This window comes from Osmerus mordax, chromosome 13, assembly GCF_038355195.1.
Source record: "Osmerus mordax isolate fOsmMor3 chromosome 13, fOsmMor3.pri, whole genome shotgun sequence".
In the NCBI taxonomy this organism is placed as follows: domain Eukaryota; kingdom Metazoa; phylum Chordata; class Actinopteri; order Osmeriformes; family Osmeridae; genus Osmerus; species Osmerus mordax.
Window position 1 is genome coordinate 1493032 of NC_090062.1, and position 18264 is coordinate 1511295.

Genomic DNA, 18264 nt, shown 5'->3' on the forward strand with positions numbered 1-18264 from the left:
AATGAGCTCTGTCTGAGATCACTTCCTGTGGAGGAATGCAGCATTTCCTGTCGTCCGTATCCAAGAGAGAAAGACAGATAGCAAACAGACATAGAGAAAAGAGATTCATGTGGTGAGAGTAACAGTACTGGTGTGTGTTCTACAGTACATCTGGCTAAGTTCAGATTGGTCATGCGGGTGTGGATGAGGAGGGGTGAGCGTGGGAATATTCTTCAGTTGTGGACATGCTGGACTACTGTCTCTGTGGGAGAGTTGCAGTCGACACAGACACACTAGCACATGCATGCACACGCACACACAGACACACACACAGACACACACAGTGACCTGCCTTTCACAGAGCACTGACACAAACATCCTCATATCTTTTACACACACACACGCACACCCACACCCACACCCACACACACACACACACACACACACACACACACACACACACACACACACACACACACACACACACACACACACACACACACACACACACACACACACACATTGTTTATATATATGGTGGTGGATATGAGAAAGGATTGCATGAGAAAATCTCTATTTATTTTCCCTGAGCCTTATTTACTTTGTTTGGCTGCCATATAATGAAGCGATGTGAGCCTTCTTCACCTTCCTCTTTCTCTCTTTGACTCACCCCGTTAGTTCCCATTTCTCATATTTCACTGATCCTCTCTCTCTCTCTGTCTTTTTCTCTACATATTTCCAACCCTCTCTCTCTCTCTCTCTTTCGCTCTCTCTCTGTCCTATCTATCTCAGGAGGCAGTGGAGAATTGGGCTTAGGAGGCGTATCCAGGAAACAGTGGCGGGAGCTGACTTCCTGCGTGACAGGTGTACGATAGGGGCCTGACAGCTGCTCTTCTCTCGCTCTCTCTTTCTCTTTTTCCCTCACTCTCTCTAGCCAGCTGGAGTCCAGAGCTGATGTGTTTGCTCTCGGTGTCTTGCGTCATTGCTGCTGCTGATTTATGGAGTACAAAGGAGCCCCCTGCACACACATTACCCACACCAATATCCTGACCAAACCAGGCCCACCAGCTACCATATAGGCCTATGTGATGATTGTGTGTGTGTCTATTTGTCTGTGTATCTATGCAGTCCACAGTTTATGATGAATAAAACATATGAAAAAACAGTTTTTCTGTATCTCTCTTGAACTGTGTAGACAAGATTGAGTGATACTGAGTTGTCACCTACTTTCTGATATAAAACAAACAAGCAGTCCATCATTTATCTGGCTGCCTGGATCTAATTCAGTCTTAAACGTTTGCTGTAAATAACTAGGGACTGTCACCACTCACACATTCATTTATATTACAGCCAGCCAGCGACTGTATCTGTGTCTTACTTCACCATTCTCTAACATTAGTCGAGGAGACTCTGATACTCTCAATCTACCACAGTCATCCTGGGTGTGTAAACCATGTAACATACATTCAGGAACACACAGAACAAAGAGGTGTTTGTGGAGGACAGTTTGTGTACCGTTTAATAACTTTAACTCCATCTCAAGCCTTGAGTACCCTCTCTGTGCCGGCGAAAATGGGGCAAGAAAAGGGCGAGGTGGGAAGGGGAAGGAAGGACTCATTGAATGAGAGAGAGAGAGGAACTGTGATATGCACTTCCCTTGCCTGCCCGTACGTCTGCAGCCTGATTAGAAAGTGGTCGGTGCAGAGCAGATTAGAGCAGCTGTGTCCTGTGTCTGTCTCTGGTCCACACACACATCCTACAGTGCCAAATGAGGGGAATATGGGGGGTATTTGGTCTTCCTCTGTGTATAGTGTGTGATTGTGCCTCTGTGTGTACCCATTTATCACCGTGTCAGCTGTATGTGTGTATGTTCATGTGGCTTAGTTTGGTCTGCATGTTCCCTGTCCCAGCTCCTACAGCTCCCCTGTCCAGCTCCTTCTGTCAGCCAGTCAACCAGCCAGCCAGCCAGCCAGACAACCAGCGAGATAGCCAGTCAGACAGTCAGTCAGACAGACAAACAGCCAGTCAGACAGTCAGACAGCCATTCAGCGAGATAGCCAGCCAGCCAGTCAGACAGCCAGTCAGATGATGTGTTTCTCATTAGGCCAGATGTTTGGGAGCTGGATGTCTTCTCTGCGCTCTCTGACATTCTCCTTCTCCCCAGAGAGCCCCTGCCGCCATGTCACAGTAATGTCAAACACATGTGGAGCAGACTTCAGCATCCAGCTCTCACAGCTCTCTCACAGAGCCTGGAAGCTGGTACCCACTCCAGCTTCCTCCCACCTCCAGCTATCTCTAGCATCAACCTCAGAGTTAGCCCTAGGACTAGACATGGAGAGCCCTAACCCTACCGTCACCCCCACAACGTCACCCGCTGTTTAGATGAATAAACAGCTATGAAACCATAGCAATGGACCAGCAGCTGGTGACTGAACCCTGGTCAGCCACTGTGGGCTAGCTGAGCTGGCAAGACTGCAGCCAAGCCTGCCAAGCTGTCCCCACTTAAGGCCCATGACAGGGCTGCATCTGTCCACAGCCCACACTACCGGAACCACAGTTCTGCCACAGTTATGCAGTTGGTACATTTGGTCCAAGACTTCTCAATCTGAAATAAGAACATAGTGGCTGAATGCTTTTACCATAACATACTTAGCTCGAACCCATAATACTGGACTAACAAGGTTTCCAGTTAAAACACCATCCTAGCCTGGCTGTCTCTGTATCCATTTATCTCTCCTTTATACACTCGCGTACACGTGTGCATACACACACACACACACACACACACACACATACACACACATACACACACAAAGAACACTCCTGTTACCTAAGATATGGATTTTTCTGCTGCTGCACTTTTCATTTATTTTCGGGTACTTTTCAGGCTGCCAGAGAATAACATGAAAAAATACTTCTACTTCTTATTTAGCAGCTCTGGAGCAGGCATCTCAGTGTGAGATGAGTGGCCCCTCTCTGAGAACAAGGCTGGTGCTCCAATAGGCTCTCTGGCTGCTAATGTTGAGCTAATCTGAGAGCAAGGGCCCCTGTCGCAGGGAGACAAATAAATTAAACGGAAGTCTCTGGTCCACCCACAGAGATACACAGGCACATTCACTGTATGTGCTGGGCTGTGCCTCTCTGTGTCTGCGTGTCCTGTTTGTGTAATTGTTCAGTGGTATTAGTGCATTAGGAATTAGGTTGAGTGGGTAAGCTGACTGCTGCTTACAGGTGAAGTCTCTAGGACAGTGGGCTGCTGGTTGTAAGTATGTTGAAGCACACACACACACCTCCAGGCAGTGTGTGACCCTCGTCAGCCATTTGGCCTGCCTGCCTGCCCAGGTGTCTCCTGTGTGTGTTCTGCTGACCGGCTGACCCTCACTTACCTCTTTGACCTCTTCGCACCACACCCAGAGGTGCATGCACATGCCTTGCACACACACACACACTCTATGCCTTCCTCTTACACACACACACAGCACACACACATGCATACAAAAATACACACTCACACTCTATCCCTCCCTCTTACACACACACATCACATACACACATACAAAAAACACACACACTCAACTCAGTCTGTCTCTGACGTCCGCCTGCATGCTCCCAGCTCCCGCCCACCCATGGCCATCTGCTTCTCTCATTAATTAGGAGACGGCCAGCTTCACCTGCATCGCCCGCACTCCGATTACAATAATTACCTCTCACACACACGCACACAACATACACACAAACACACACCCTACAGTCCCATGTCTCTGACACTGTCATCTGGTACAGCAAGGTCCACAGCCACAGTAGCTATCACTTCCTACTGTATACCGAAACCACAACATAACTTTCACTAACCCAGTGTCATGCAATCATCTACAGCTAGGTCTAAGAGAGGAATGTTCTTCTCAAGCCTTGAAACTGATCATTTCTGCTGTACAGGCCTGTCTCTCCGTCTCTGTATCCATCTGTTCAAAGAGATCCTCCAATTCAAAGAGACAGAGCCTACAGTGTAAAAGCCTTGGGGCTTTTGTGAAGCTCTAATGTAACATCTCAATATTGACCTGTGGCTTTGGCACCACAGCTTCAACCTATCTCTTTATAGGAATGTCTTCATCTTAATACCACTCCTGTGGTATTTTTCCATGTGCACATTAAGAGATGTGGTCCATACGGCTGTGGGCTAGTGCAGAATAGATAAACACTGCAGAGGGGTAATGAATGGCAGGGCTTTAAGAGAGGCTACTTAGTGATGAAGTGGGAACATCTGCCTTCATAAGGTCTGTGGTGGGCAGGCAGAATGGTAGGTGTGTGTGTGTTTAATGCTGGACGCCGTTGTGTGGTTTCACCTATGGACCTCCCATCCATTGTGGAGAAACTATTATCAGCTGTTTAATTATTTATCCTGTGTTTTACCAGGGCCAATTAAATAGTAACTTCTTGTCCCGAACGGAAAATGGCCTCTGATGGAGCCATGGAGAAAATTATGGAGCAGTATTAGACTTCTTTAAATTGAAGTTACTCTTTCCTACAACGCTGCCCTGCAACTGCTGCATCAATGACCGGGCTGGGACAAAAAGAGCTCCATGTTTACATTTTTGGCCTTGAAACAGAGAAGTGCTGTTTTGAGAATGGAATATTAGCAGCAAGCCTGATCACCACAGCTACGGGAAGAGACGGGTGGGGCGGCTGAGAGGGCTGTCAAGCAGCTGTCTCTCACCTGTGGACTGCGAAAGTAGGATTCGGTTGAGGGCCATCGCTTCTGGAACATTGAGGGGCATACTGACGTATGGTCCACCCAGAGGTGCTAATGTGGTTGCCTTTTCCTAAGGGTAGCATTAACACTTAATGTCACGTACAATAGGCCACAACACGGAAAACACACAATAAAGTCTTCTCCCTATTTTACAACGTTAACGAAAAGTGGAATGACTCAAAAGTCGTCATGAAACATTGGTGAACATGTGGAGCAATAACCTTCCCTGCTGCCCTAACTTTTAACAGTAATTTTCAGATTTCCAATACTTTGTGTAGAACAAAACACTGTAGTGTTTAAATACCTGTGTCCTTTATAGGCCAGGATAAAGAGTTTGCCCCCCTAAAAGACTAAAAGAGATTTGTAGAGAAATGTCTCCTGTATATTACATAATGGTTGTATAGGCTTATTTACACTGTGGCTTTCGTTTATAGAGAAATATTGTGACTTCTAAAACATATATTTGTCAGTTTACTGTACGCTGACATACAATAACATAAATAGATACAAGGGAATGACAAATATGATCAGGAACCTTGTGCTTGCCATTCTCTCTCTAAATAATTAACTACAACTATACTGAATCTTACAGAAAACACTGACAATTCAGGAAACTTTGCAGTAAACAGAAGGGAGGACTTCCAGCCTATCGATTAACAACTAATTTAACTGCAAAATGCGGAGTTTAGAATTTGTAAGTTTATAGCCTGTATCAGAGATATGTGTCATGGAACGTGGACTGCTTCATGATGTTCTACCCACACTTTATATTAGCCGGGTATAGGCCTATAAAGTCGATACGAATGGATACCCATAATAAAGTCGACCAACTTCAAGTCTGTGGCACCATGCCTAAATGCTATTCATGGTTACTACATACCATAATACTTACAAACACGTAACCAAAAACTAATTTCTCAAAGCGCATTCACATAAAATCAAGTCAAAGTCGTTTCTATTATAATCAGTGATAATTTCACTTACTTTCTGAAGGTCGAGGTCAAATTGAGGTAATTGCAGCGAAGATAATCCACAGCAAATTAACAAAAGACGGTTATAACGCCCCAATCCTCATTATTTGGAAGAAGAAAAAGAAGAAAACCGCAGTGGACTATTGTTGGATACTATTAAAGGTGTTGTTACTCCTTTTCTTTGTTATTGAAACAGAGAGAAATACGTCAGGGCGACACATGTAGTCAGTCAAAAAAAATGTGTTCCTTTGGATCTGAAGCAGTGTCAACTTTTCGGTTCAATAAATTATGAGGTAATTCAATTCTCAGTTATAAAGCGAAAAAATATTTCGCGTAGCCGGAGCTTTCTGGTTGCCTAAAGTAAATGAAGTCTTTGGTTTAGCCTACTGTCCGTTTCGATGATACAAAAACCAACAGCTTATCTTGAAGAAAGATCACAACATACCAGATATCTAAATACAAGCTTTTAGTTTATATCTCATTTTATGATCACAAAATGTGGAAAAAAAACACGTGTTGTTTTCAGCTATTGTAATAACATTTGTGCTCACCTTCCCCAACAATATAAAAAAGACAATCGTTGTATTATCTTGAAATGATCAGAGAATCGAGTTCACAAATCCTTGGACAGTACGAGCGATATCTCCCATGTAAAAATATGAAATTAATTTTGGCATGGATCCTCTTGTTCCGAGCGCTACTCCCGTATCAACAACTTTCGAACCTTTGTTTGGCACACAGCAGTCTGAATAATTTTACACTAACAAGTTTTTAGTACATCCGTTAAATTCGCATCGTTTACTTTAATAGCGAAAATGCCATATGATATATCTTGCTCGGCCACGCTTCTTTGACCGTCACTGACAGCCGATCTGCCAACTGTTCCCGTACGAAGGACCGCTCATTCCCCGCCAACAAATAGGCTTGAGGTGGTGTAGTCAACTCCTGTCACTCCAAAGCATTAATCATTTGTCGAGTCCCCTTGCATCACTTTGTTTTTGCTCATTTTATATTTTGGTCAGTCTCTTTTGTTTTCGATAATTCTGAGCTGACGCGGGTCTTGTGCGCAGTCTCTGGGTGTTCTCTTTCTCATCTATCCTCTCCGTAGCCTTCTGTGTGCGTTTAAAACACCATCTGGAGTAGGATGCGTACGGGTCTCTCTCTCTCTCTCTCTCTCTCTCTCTCTCTCTCTCTCTCTCTCTCTCTCTCTCTCTCTCTCTCTCTCTCTCTCTCTCTCTCTCTCTCTCTCTCTCTCTCTCTCTGTCTATGTCTCTGTCTCCCTCTCTGTCTCCCTTGCTGCATGGTTCATGCAATATCATTGACTTCGCGCGTAAAATTGTTCTTGTTCCATTTGCAATCAATATAAAGGTACAGTCCATTGTTAATATGCATGAACATAAAAACACTATTGTGAGCTCAAACATTTCACACATTTAAACACCTTTCGGTTTTCTATAGTTTTTGATAATTGACTGGGAAAAAACATTTACTGATAATGCAACATTCTAACCAAAACATTGTACTTGTACAGTCCAGCCCTGTTGAGCATAAGGTAAATGCCACACCATTGTCCTTGGGTCAAATACAGCCCAAACGGCTAGTCTTGACCAGAGGGCTTTTTGCTAGAATAAGCCGTTCTGCCACTTATGTACCGATGTCTACCCGTGAGGGGCGCTGTTTCCTCGTATCGGCAAACAATAGAAGCAGGCTACAGTTAACTACACATGACCCGTCGCTAGGCAATCTAACCATGAAACAGTGCCCTGCTACATTACACAGTAAAAAAACGAAAACAAAACTACCAACCTTTCAGACTCTACAAACAGATGATTAACACACGTCGCACTTCACCCTCAATTGCTCCTCGATAAACAATATTTCGAATGGTTTGAAACCCAGTATAATTGGCTAATCGGAATAGGCAATTTCCAATTATCACTGGATAGGCTAGTGAAGTACGCTATTCATTTGTCATTGGGAAGAGCAGGTGTGCTCGACTCTTTACTGGCTGAGAACTCTACACCTGCCCACACCTGTGTCCTCCTCTCCAGGCTGAGATGGAGGGAGAGGGAGAACGGAGACAAAGCTAATGCTCCTTTGACCTCCCCAGAACAAACATAGCCAGGTAGTAAAGTACACAGAGACAGCTGCTCTCCACCAGCTCCTGTCTCACCAGCCTGGCTGGGCGAGCAGGGGTGCGTTCAGGACACAGCAGCCAGCGGTGATAATGTTGACGTTAAAGCAACCAGGGAAACGCACACCTGGGTTATTCAGTAAACGCTGGAGAAAGATCCAGAAGGATAAAGTGGTGTGCTGCCTACCTTTGGCCTCTGATTTGACATAGGGGTACGAGGGAGAGTTTAACCGACACATACACACTCACATGCAGGCACTCACAAGTTCTACTTTCATGCGTATGCACTCAAGCACACGCAAATTTGTGTCGAACCGATCAGGCCTGTTGGAGGTTCCATACGGGACTGTATGCTGGGAATGTAGCTGTCAGGGAGATGGATAAAGAGTCTGAAGAAGTGATGGACTGTTCACGACCACTTTCAGTCTCCACACTAACAGTGCGTGTTAACCTGTATGTGTGTGTGTGGGTGTGTTGCATGTGTGTGAAAGACCAAGGCCCTATTTATTTCACACAGGTGAGAGGTGTAGGTACCGTAGGTGTGTGTGTAGGTGGGGAGTTCAGGCATGAGTGACATGGAGAGGGACAGGGGGTGCGGCCAAAAAACGGATTCCTGTCACCGTGACAACTCAATGATTGACGGAGGACTATTCTCCTTGGGAATACCAGTAGACGGCTTGTCATTCGCTCTAAAAATGAACGAGCTTCTCTCGCGTTTCTTAATTTGGCCTTTTGTTGAGTGATCAGGCTGGTGTGCCAGGGCCCTCCATGTGGTATGTCTGATAAACCTTTCCACACAACAGAGACACAAGGTGGACTGTATCTCTCTCCCCGATATGGACTCCCTAGTTTCTGGCTTGTGTCCTCAGACCATGAACTCTCCCTTTCATGACATTAATGAAGCAAACAGCCTATTGTTCACTATTGTCTCCTCCTCACGCCCCCCCTCCCACACACACACACACACACACACACACACACACACATCCTCTCCCCTCCTCTCTCCTGGCTGTATATTGACTGTATCTGATGAAGCTTGAGGACTGTGCTGAGATCAGTTGGATTGATTAGGCTCTTGGTCATTGTGTTGGTATGGAAATGATGGTGTGTGTCAGAGCGAGGAACACCGGTCTGAGGCTGTGGAGTGAGAGGCTGAGAATGTGTGTGTGTGTGCGAGTGCATGTATGTTTGAGTGTGTGTACAAGATGCACTCTGTGTGTATATGTGAGATTTTTTGTGCATGTGAATTCAGTGAAGGTCTGCTTGGTTTCCTACTCTCACACATAGTAAATCCTGCCCTATAGTGTGGGTCTCAGGGTGGCGTGCCGGGGACAGATAAGGCGTGAGCCGCCTGAGAGCTCCTCTGGAGCTGCTGGTGACTCCATTGTGCTCTCCTCTCTTTCAGATCCACATTCACAAGCCCACATTGCCATTCACTTACCATTAAGCTTGCCATGTACATTCAAGCTATGTAGGGATGAGCAGTGAAAGACGCAGAAAAAGAAGACAGACATGGACGTGTTTCATCTGAGGTAGCCTCTTTGTTTGTGGTGTGGTGTTGAAAATAACCTTTTAATTAAACCTTTTGTGCAATAGCTGTGTTTAAAGCTTATTTTAATTTATTAAATTGTAATCTACATTCAAACTGTTTTGAACCTCTGAACTATTTGGTATTCATGACCTAAAAAATATATATGTACTGCTGTATTTATTACAGATGTCATCTATATTATATTATATAGCAGACATTATTAGGATTATATCTCCTGAATGACAGTGTTGTAGTTGGAGAGGTTATGGTTGAATAACGGTCAGACATGGTTGAGTAACGGTCAGACATGGGTTGGTGATATCCTCCAAATAAAAATAGAATTGATTTTAATCTCTTGATTTGCCCTTGTACCTGTGGAGTTTGTTGCATTTAATGCTTATCATCTTTACTGTAGCAGATCAGGTACATTTAACATATTTTTTGTATTTACATCATATCTTAGCACACCAGTCCTGATGCTCTTTATAAGGTGTAGACCTCTATGTGTATATCCATAAGAAGTCGTTATTGTGTGCACGTTGACAAGAGAAAACATGTCTGGGTATGTACTATGTGTGCGTGTAAGTGTATGTGTTTGTGGGTGTGTGTGTATCTGTGCATGTGCAGACAGTTGGTGGTACTGGGGCTGAAGATAGCGAGGAGAGGGGGATGAGGTACTTTATCAAGTTGTGAACATCTGTTCCTCACAGAAACCGCAAAGCTGGCGCTAAGGAAATAGAGAGGATAACTGCTGTATATATCCTCTCCCTCCCCTCCTTCTCAGTCTATCTTCTCCACTACCTCTCTTTCTATTGCCCCACCTCTCTCTATATCCTCCCATCCTTCCTTCCTCTTACCCATTCTCTCTTTCCCCCTGTTCCCTCTTTCTCTCTTTCTGTCTGCCACTCTTTCTCTCTCCTTTTCAGCCCCCTTCACTCTCAAAGGCTCCTTCTTTCAGCCTCCATCTTTATCCTGCCCTGTCTCCTTCTCGTGTCTCCATCCAGAACGGACTCATCTGCTTCTCACCCTCCTGGTTGCTGGTGGGAGGCAGCTGTGATGCTGGTGTGGTGTTAACATGCCACGACTGAGCAGAGGCACCACAGGAACCCCCCCGCACTACACACATCCCCAACTTCTGGAGCCGACCTTCTACTGGGAACACCAGAGATAACAGGCAGAAATTCAGTTTCCCTACAGTTAAATTGTATCAGGACAGCAGCTTTTATGAAGTCAATAATACTGCAGGAATTTGGCATGATTGCATTCTACCTCTTCCTTCAAAGTTGAGATTCACCCTAGCCCCTCCTTCTTTCTGTTCCCCTCTCCCTTTCTCACTCTTCCCCCAATCCCCTCTCTTACTGCTCCCTCCCTCCTCCTTATTCTTGGCGTGCTGTGAGAGTGTGCTGGTGTTGGAGGGTGGCAGTTCCTCATTGTATAGCTGTGTGAAATTTGTGTGTGTGCGCGTGTGTGCTGTGATAAGACCCAGGGAGAGAAGCCAGCGTGCCGACATCTCCCTGCCACCGTGGTTATCGCCTGCCGCAGCTGTGCCTGAGCCCTGCGACATCTGCTCCCTCACAGGAAGCCTGCGCAATGCATCACACACACATACACACACACACAGGCACACACACAGGTACACACACACACACCGCACACACACATTTCATCTACATATAAAATATCAAAACGATTGCTGTGATGACTACTAAACCATCAGATTTTAGTCTGCTAAAATCCCCCCCAACAAACACATAAATATTCATTCATAAACACACTCATATACTCTCCTACTCTCTCTTTCTCGTGTACAAATATCTCATGTACAAACACACACACACACTACATCTACATGTAAAATATAAAAAGTCCACACTTAGGGATGACTACTAAACTGCAAGCTTTAGACACCCCTCCCCCCTCCACATTTCTGAATTCGGAGGGGGGGGTTAACCCTAATCCTGCCTGAGACAAAGAGTGTATGGCCTGGACTGAGGCTGGGACAGAGATGGAGGCTGGAGGACTGGTTCAGAGGTTGGGATGGAGGCTGGGGGACTGGTTCAGAGGCTGGGATGGAGGCTGGGGGACTGGTACAGAGGCTCGGACAGAGATGGAGGCTGGAAGATTGAGGCTGAGGATGGGAAGGAGGAACAGCCTGGGCGGCTTGGGTTGAGACAGGCTTGGGCTGAGGGACTGAATGAACGTTTACTCCTGAGTTCTGCTGGGTTTTTATCACAGAATTACAGGGGTACGCTTCTGACTAAGCCTAATTATAGAGCCCTTATCGTTGAAATGTTCACAAAGCTCATTACTGCCAAGAAACTGGAGCTGCCGCAGGTAATGCTCTGTGTTGGGTATTAGCCGCTCTCTCTCCAAGGCTCACACTCTTTACATATCCACACTGTCTGTGACGCAGCTGGAATGTCTGGTGGTTTTCAATGCATAACTGTCTCTTAACTGGCCTCCTCACTGATTTGTGAAGTTTTTTTTAACCTGAAGGCACCAGTATTTATGTGATTTAAAGAATCAATTACAGATTCTCTTTAAATTGAAGTCCTTGAGAACAGACTTGCAATCCTATGCACTCGGGGGACAGATAAAAGAGGCAAATGAAGACAGAGACAAATGAAGAAAGAGAAGGGCGGATGGAGAGATGGATGGAGAAAGTGAGCCATGATATCAGAGAAGAAGAAAGCAAGAAATTAGGAGATCTAATGCTCTTTGATCTTAGATTAGATAAATGGTAATGCTCCATGTCTCAAACTATGGGTATGCCATGCTTTAGGTGTTATTGGTATAATTGATAGTCCTGAGTCGCTTTCTGTTTGTATGTATTTGTGTGTGTGTGTACTGTGGCTCCCCAGAGACCCAGGACCAGGCCCCCATAAAGGAACCCTCAACCCGAGAGAGAGGACTTTTCCCTCAGCCTCCAGCTGGCAGAGGACACCCTATGGAAGTCCCCGGTCCCCCCACTCTCAAAAAACAAACCAAATTTCCCAAATGTGTGAGTTTGTGTGCCACACGTGTACAAACACATCTCTGCTCAAGTTGAAGCAGTCTGTCACATATCACGGTTTCACTCCTTCACTTTAATTACAGGAACAAGTGGTTGTGTCAATGACTCTGTCCTTAAAAACTCCACTCAAAAACACAGGAACTTTCACCCGAGTTACTGTGCCAACGCTCACTGTGTAGCTAACTTCCATGCCCTTGTTCTGTAGCATGCGGCGCTAACTCAACACAATCTGATTACCTGTCAATCACTCAGACTTAATGAGAAGGCCTGACAGCAGGAGGGGTTGCTGTCACTCATCACGGATGCACACAACCTACAGGAGCCTCTCTGCAGAGGTGGGTGTCCTGCCACCACTCCACAGTGGGAACAAGGTGTAGGAACTTGTTAAGCAGTCGGGGTAAGGAAGATACAGAAACTACTAGAGTGCTAATGGAAATGGATTGGAACAGAAATAAAATATTGAAATTGTTCTTGTTGCTCATAGCTAAAGCACAATGGTTCATTTGCAATTGGTCTAGCTGGAAAGGAAGAACCTCCTACCTTCACGGCCTCTTTGATGATTGTGGTTTGCCAGGTTTGTCTCTCTGTCGCCTGATTGGTGACTGTGAAGGTTCCTTTTGTCCATCAGCAGCCTGTGATTGGTCAGAGTGACAGTTGGGACTCGGGCAGGAAGTCGTGGGGTGGGGGTCTTGACCTTTCCAGGGTTGTCCCTCCTCAGGTGCTCCAGTTGAACTCTGGTGGACATGGTCCCTCTTCCAGTCCCTCTACCAGCACCTTCACGGTTACAGCCTGGACACAGTCTACTGCTCCCCTGTGACTACTGTAAGACTACGGGTCCTGCGAGCTGATGGTATTGTCCAAAGAAAACCTGTACAGACAGTGTTCTTACTGTGACCGAGCAAACAGCAGTCCAGTCCAATCCTCTCTGCTGTGTGTACCTCCTGTCCACCAGTCCTGACAGCACCAGTGTCTGTTTAAAGGATTTCCCAGATGGTCAGGTGACCTGCTCCTCTTTGACAGCTGGAATCCTCTCTCTGTCTCTGCTCTCTCCTCTCTCGTTCTCTTACTGTCTCTCTCTCTCTCTCTCTCTCTCTCTCTCTCTCTCTCTCTCTCTCTCTCTCTTTCTCTCTCTCTCTCTTGGCAAGCTGGGATAGACAGATCAGTGTGTGAGCCACAGACACACGGCTCTCACGATAAGAGAGTTAGCAGCAGCTTTAGCCCGCGGCTACAGCAGGAGCACATGGCTGCTGATATTCAGAGAAACGGAAAATAGGCGCCCCCGCTAATTCTTCTTCTTCTTTTCTTCTTCTTCTTTTCCCTATTTTAATTTCCTCTCAGATGTTCCGTGAATGGGTTACTTCAACACAGTTGTAGTCCTTCAAGAATCTTCACACCAGTCTCCACACTATACCGGTCTCTCTTGTCATCCATGACTCTGTGACTCTGGATTGACACATGTAATTAGCGGTGACCTCCTTCTGCCAGTCCCCTTTCTCTCCTTCTCTCTCCCCTCTCTCTATCTCTCTACCTCTGTCTCTCTGTCTCTTTCTTTCTCTCTTTCTTTCTCTTGCTCTCCCTCTTCTCCTCTCTAGCACTTTCTCCCCAGTGTACTCAAAACAGCCTTACTCCTTTTCTCTCTCAGAGCAGTGTGTGAGGCAACGGCGGGTGTGTGTAGCAAGGGGAGGTCACTCAGCCTTATGGCTCCTGTAGAGGGACAGTGCTCCGGTCTGAACTCCTCTCCTGTCACAGTGGCAGACATTCAAGCGCCTCCCAGTGAGACTCAGAGTATGTGCAACTGTGAGTGTGTTTTAACTGTGTTAATAAGGGTCTATTACTGTTTATGTGTTATTTGAGTGTGCTGTAATTTCGTATTTTGAGAGAGTTTGTATAACGGTGTGTGTGTGTCCTGTCCCTGTGTTCTCCCGGGGGAAGGTGAACAGGACTGCAGGGTGGTGATAGCAGCAGACAGCAGGTCTGGGACTGTGTCTGTGCTTCCTCTGTCAGGAACCAGCCGCTGTATCTGTGGCTGGCCAGGCCTGGCTTCTCCTTCCCTCCACACACACAACAGGGCTGCGCCTGTTCCCTCTGCTTCCTCCGACACTCACACACACACTCACACAGACAAAGCCTCGCACACACGCACAGGGACACATGCACACACACACTCTTTCAACCCCTTCTAACTTAGCCACTGAAGGATGGCTCTATAGCCTAAACCCCAAAGGCGGTTTTGGGTCAAAAAGAAAAAAAGAATCATGAAATCATGAATTCCTTTAATGTAAACAAACATCTTTGAATTGCCAACAACCAATTTTGAAATTGAACAGGGAAGGGGGGGGGGGGGGGCATGGGGTGGGGGAGGGGGGGCATAGCAGCAGCCAGTGGAGTTACATGTGAAACACCCAACCATACAGCTGCCACCCCTCGGACCCCTTCTGACCCGACTGACTGGACCACATTACTATGACAACATCCTTGCGCTCACACGCATATAGTTTGGTGCATGTGTTCTCCACATAATACAAGTGAGAGAGGATGTGAGAATACAGCTGTGAGGCAGTCAGAGTGAAACCAACACACAGATGGTGACAAGCAGAGTGGATGTGAGAGTAACGTCTCTGTGTGTGTGTATGTGTGTGGAGGGGCCAACTCTTGTGACCCAGAGACAATGTGATGACAGTGAATTGAGACTGAGGGGAATTCTGTTTTTCAGAAACAACATCCTCAACATCAGAACCTTTCAAATTAATTTAACAAACAATAATCATCCAGTTTGACTGTCCAGTCCTGAAAATGATTTAATCAGGTTATTTGTAGGGCATCAATGTTGATGAGAAACATTGATATCCTAACTTTTATTGAAAGTTTGTCATTGGTAAAAATACAGAACCATTTCTGAGCTCCAGATTATGTGGGATATGTTTTTTTCAATTTCTCATCTACATCATCTCTGAACCGCTCAGACCTGAATCAGCCTAATCTGTAGTCAATCTGTAGGTTTGTACCGTGGAGTGAATCTGGGTTAGGAGCATGTTCCTGAGTCTGTGGTCAATGTCTTCGGTGTACATTTCCTATGGTTATGACAGCACAGAATTACTTTCTAGTATGCTCCTTCTTTGCGTTCATCATGTCAGACATCAGTAGGGTTGTATGTGTCTGGGGACAGAAGGTTATGCACATGGATCATAGAGGATCACAGAACAGTCACTTGTTCTCAAATCAGAATGTAGAACAGCCCACTAGGATCTCATTATTATGATTATAATGAGGATTATTGTGTGTGCGTGTGTGTGTACTTACATGTATCCATTTGGCAGGCTGTTTTACGATCTTTTTGTGCACGTTCTCCAGTGTGTGTGTGTGTGTGCTCCTGCTGTTTGCTGTTTGTTGTGTGTGTTTCACATGTGTGTGGGGGTCCCAGCCCCCTGCCCTCTGCTCCTTTTGTCTCTCAGACATTTGTTTGTATAAAATTAACTTTTGGGGGGGCAGTGAGACAATGACTGGACCCCAGTCACAGCGGAGCAGCGACGCTCCAGCCAGGGCCTATCAAGCTAAGGTTTTGCCCCCCAGCTAAGGTCCGAGAGGGGGGCACTTTCTGAGAGGATGGGTGGGGGTTGGGAAACATATAGGGGAAAGTGTGGACGTCTGAAAAGAGCAGGATAGAGGGCATCAGGAGAAGTAGGGTGTAAAGAAAAGAGGAAGAGAGGGAGAGAGAAATGGAGGGAGAAAGGGATGGAGAGAAGGCGTGGGTCCAGGGGTGTGTGTGTGTGTGGGGGGGGGGGTGTTGAGCGTTAGGCGAGCAGCTAGCTCCCAGCAGCTGCTCGTCCCAGCTCCTAGCTGCAGCAGTCTTGAGACCCAGCCATGTCAGAGCGATCCCTCTATCAGCGACACCCAGGCGGCAGACTCCCCTCACCCAATAAAACCAGGACGGCAATCATCACCTCCACCATGAGTCAACATTCAGCAGAGAGAAACACTGCCCTTCTGATTACTGATCTCTTGATATTTGTGGGATTTCTTCGTTTTACATTTAGCAGACGCTCTTATCCATAGCGACTCAAAGTAAGTACAGGGACATTCCCCCATGGCAAGTAGGGTGAAGTGCCTTGTCCAAGGACACGTCATTTTTGCACAGCCGGGAATCGAACTGGCAACCTTCTGATGAGTAGCCCGATTCCCTAACCGCTCAGCCATCTGACTCCCACTTTTATTCAGAGAAGAAAGCTCGTCCCTTCTCATAAAGCCTTGTGACACAAAATTATATTGAACATAGTTTTTATAGACAAAGCAGAACCCAGATATCTAATGTGGTTTTGCACTGTATTTCTTTCTTTTAATACTGTCAATGAGAAAATGAAGAGACAGGAGCCAACTATTCCACCTAGTGAAGGATTAGAGAGCCTGCCAGGTTGTGGGCTACAGTGCTGGGGACAGCTGGGGCAGGTCTAGGACAAGGCTAGGGCAGGGCTGAGGCAGGGCAGAGGCAGGGGCAGAGCTGAGACAGGGCTGAGGCAGGACTGGTACAGGACAGTAATCAGTCAAGCTAGGGATTGGAGACCTGGGCAGTCAAGGATGGAGTCATATGGTGGACTGTCCTACCTTCTGTCTCCTGCCTCCTCTCAAACACCTGGCTACTGCTAGCTGAATGAACTTCACTTCTGGAAAACACCAAGCCTTTCACGCACAGTGGGCCAGCAGTCTGGCCTCTGCTGCCGGATCCGTACACTCTGGGCCACGGTCTGGTCTCGTTTGGTTTGGTCTGGTCCAAGGTCTGGTTTGGTGTGGTTTGGTCTGGGGCTGCTTTGGACTGGTCTGGTCTGGTTTTAGCAGGAAACTTAAAACCATTTTTTAGAAGACAAACACAGATTGACAGCAGTATGGTCTGAAGCCACACTGGCATATTAGGAACACAATTCCCCAAAGCACACACATACAAACACACACTGGCAAACACAAACACACACCCCCCCCAAACGTGGCAGCTGAGTGTGTTTCGTCCTCTGTAGTGTGTTTATGTGCACCTGTTTGGCACAGGCAGTCCCTCCAAACCTCCACATCTTAACCGAACTCTATAAGTTAAACCGTCCCCATCTGTCACCAGAAAACTCCACACAGATGCATGGGGAGCTCTCCCGTTTGTTCACAGCAGACTTGGCTCATAGTCAAGAACTGTCAAAGCACACCTGCTAAATTAAGCGCATTCTCACACACACAAATATATGTGCAAAAAGACAACAGGGTTGAAGCTGCCTCCAACCCCCCCACCACCATCACCAACACATATGCAGGCACACACGCACAAACAGGCTTGTGCGATTTAAACTGATATATACGTTTACAGTTACATGATTACTGTAGCTAGCTAAACATTTACATTTAGCCGACGCTCTTATCCAGAGCGCCTTACAGTAAGTACAGGGACAATGTCATTTGACATGGCCGGGAATCGAACTGGCAACCTTCTGATTACTAGCCCGACTCCCTCACCGCTCAGCCATCTCAGACTCCCTAAACAGATGCAACTGACCAGTTAATATCTCCCTCCATCTCAAGACTGCTGCAGCTAGGAGCTGGGACGAGCAGCTGCTGTGATATATTGTTTTTACTACTGTTGCTTGCTTTTTTCCACAGGTACACTTGCACTTATAGCGGTTCATGTTGTTTAATTGTAACTTGTTTAACTACATGCTCTTATGGTTCTTCCCTTTGGCACTTACTTTGGTTGTTTACAATGTGTGCTTCATGTTTTGGCTACTCGCGATGTTTTTTGTCTATCTTGTTGTTATGATCAGTGACCTATGCACTTTGTAAAGCTCTCTCTTGGAAGTCGCTAAAAGCGTCTGCTAAATGAATACATGTAAATGTAAATGTAATATGAAATGCTAA

The 18264-nt window shown here is 46.2% G+C and overlaps 1 protein-coding gene across 1 annotated transcript in view; it reads right to left on the reverse strand.

The window, feature by feature from the left end:
* cbfa2t3 (CBFA2/RUNX1 partner transcriptional co-repressor 3) overlaps positions 1–13303 on the reverse strand; it is a 36728-nt gene extending 23425 nt beyond the window's left edge. The window contains 1 exon segment of the mRNA XM_067248886.1: positions 12919–13303. Coding sequence (XP_067104987.1) covers positions 12919–13123 — 205 coding nt within the window. The 5' untranslated portion in view covers positions 13124–13303.
* Positions 13304–18264: the final 4961 nt, after the last annotated feature.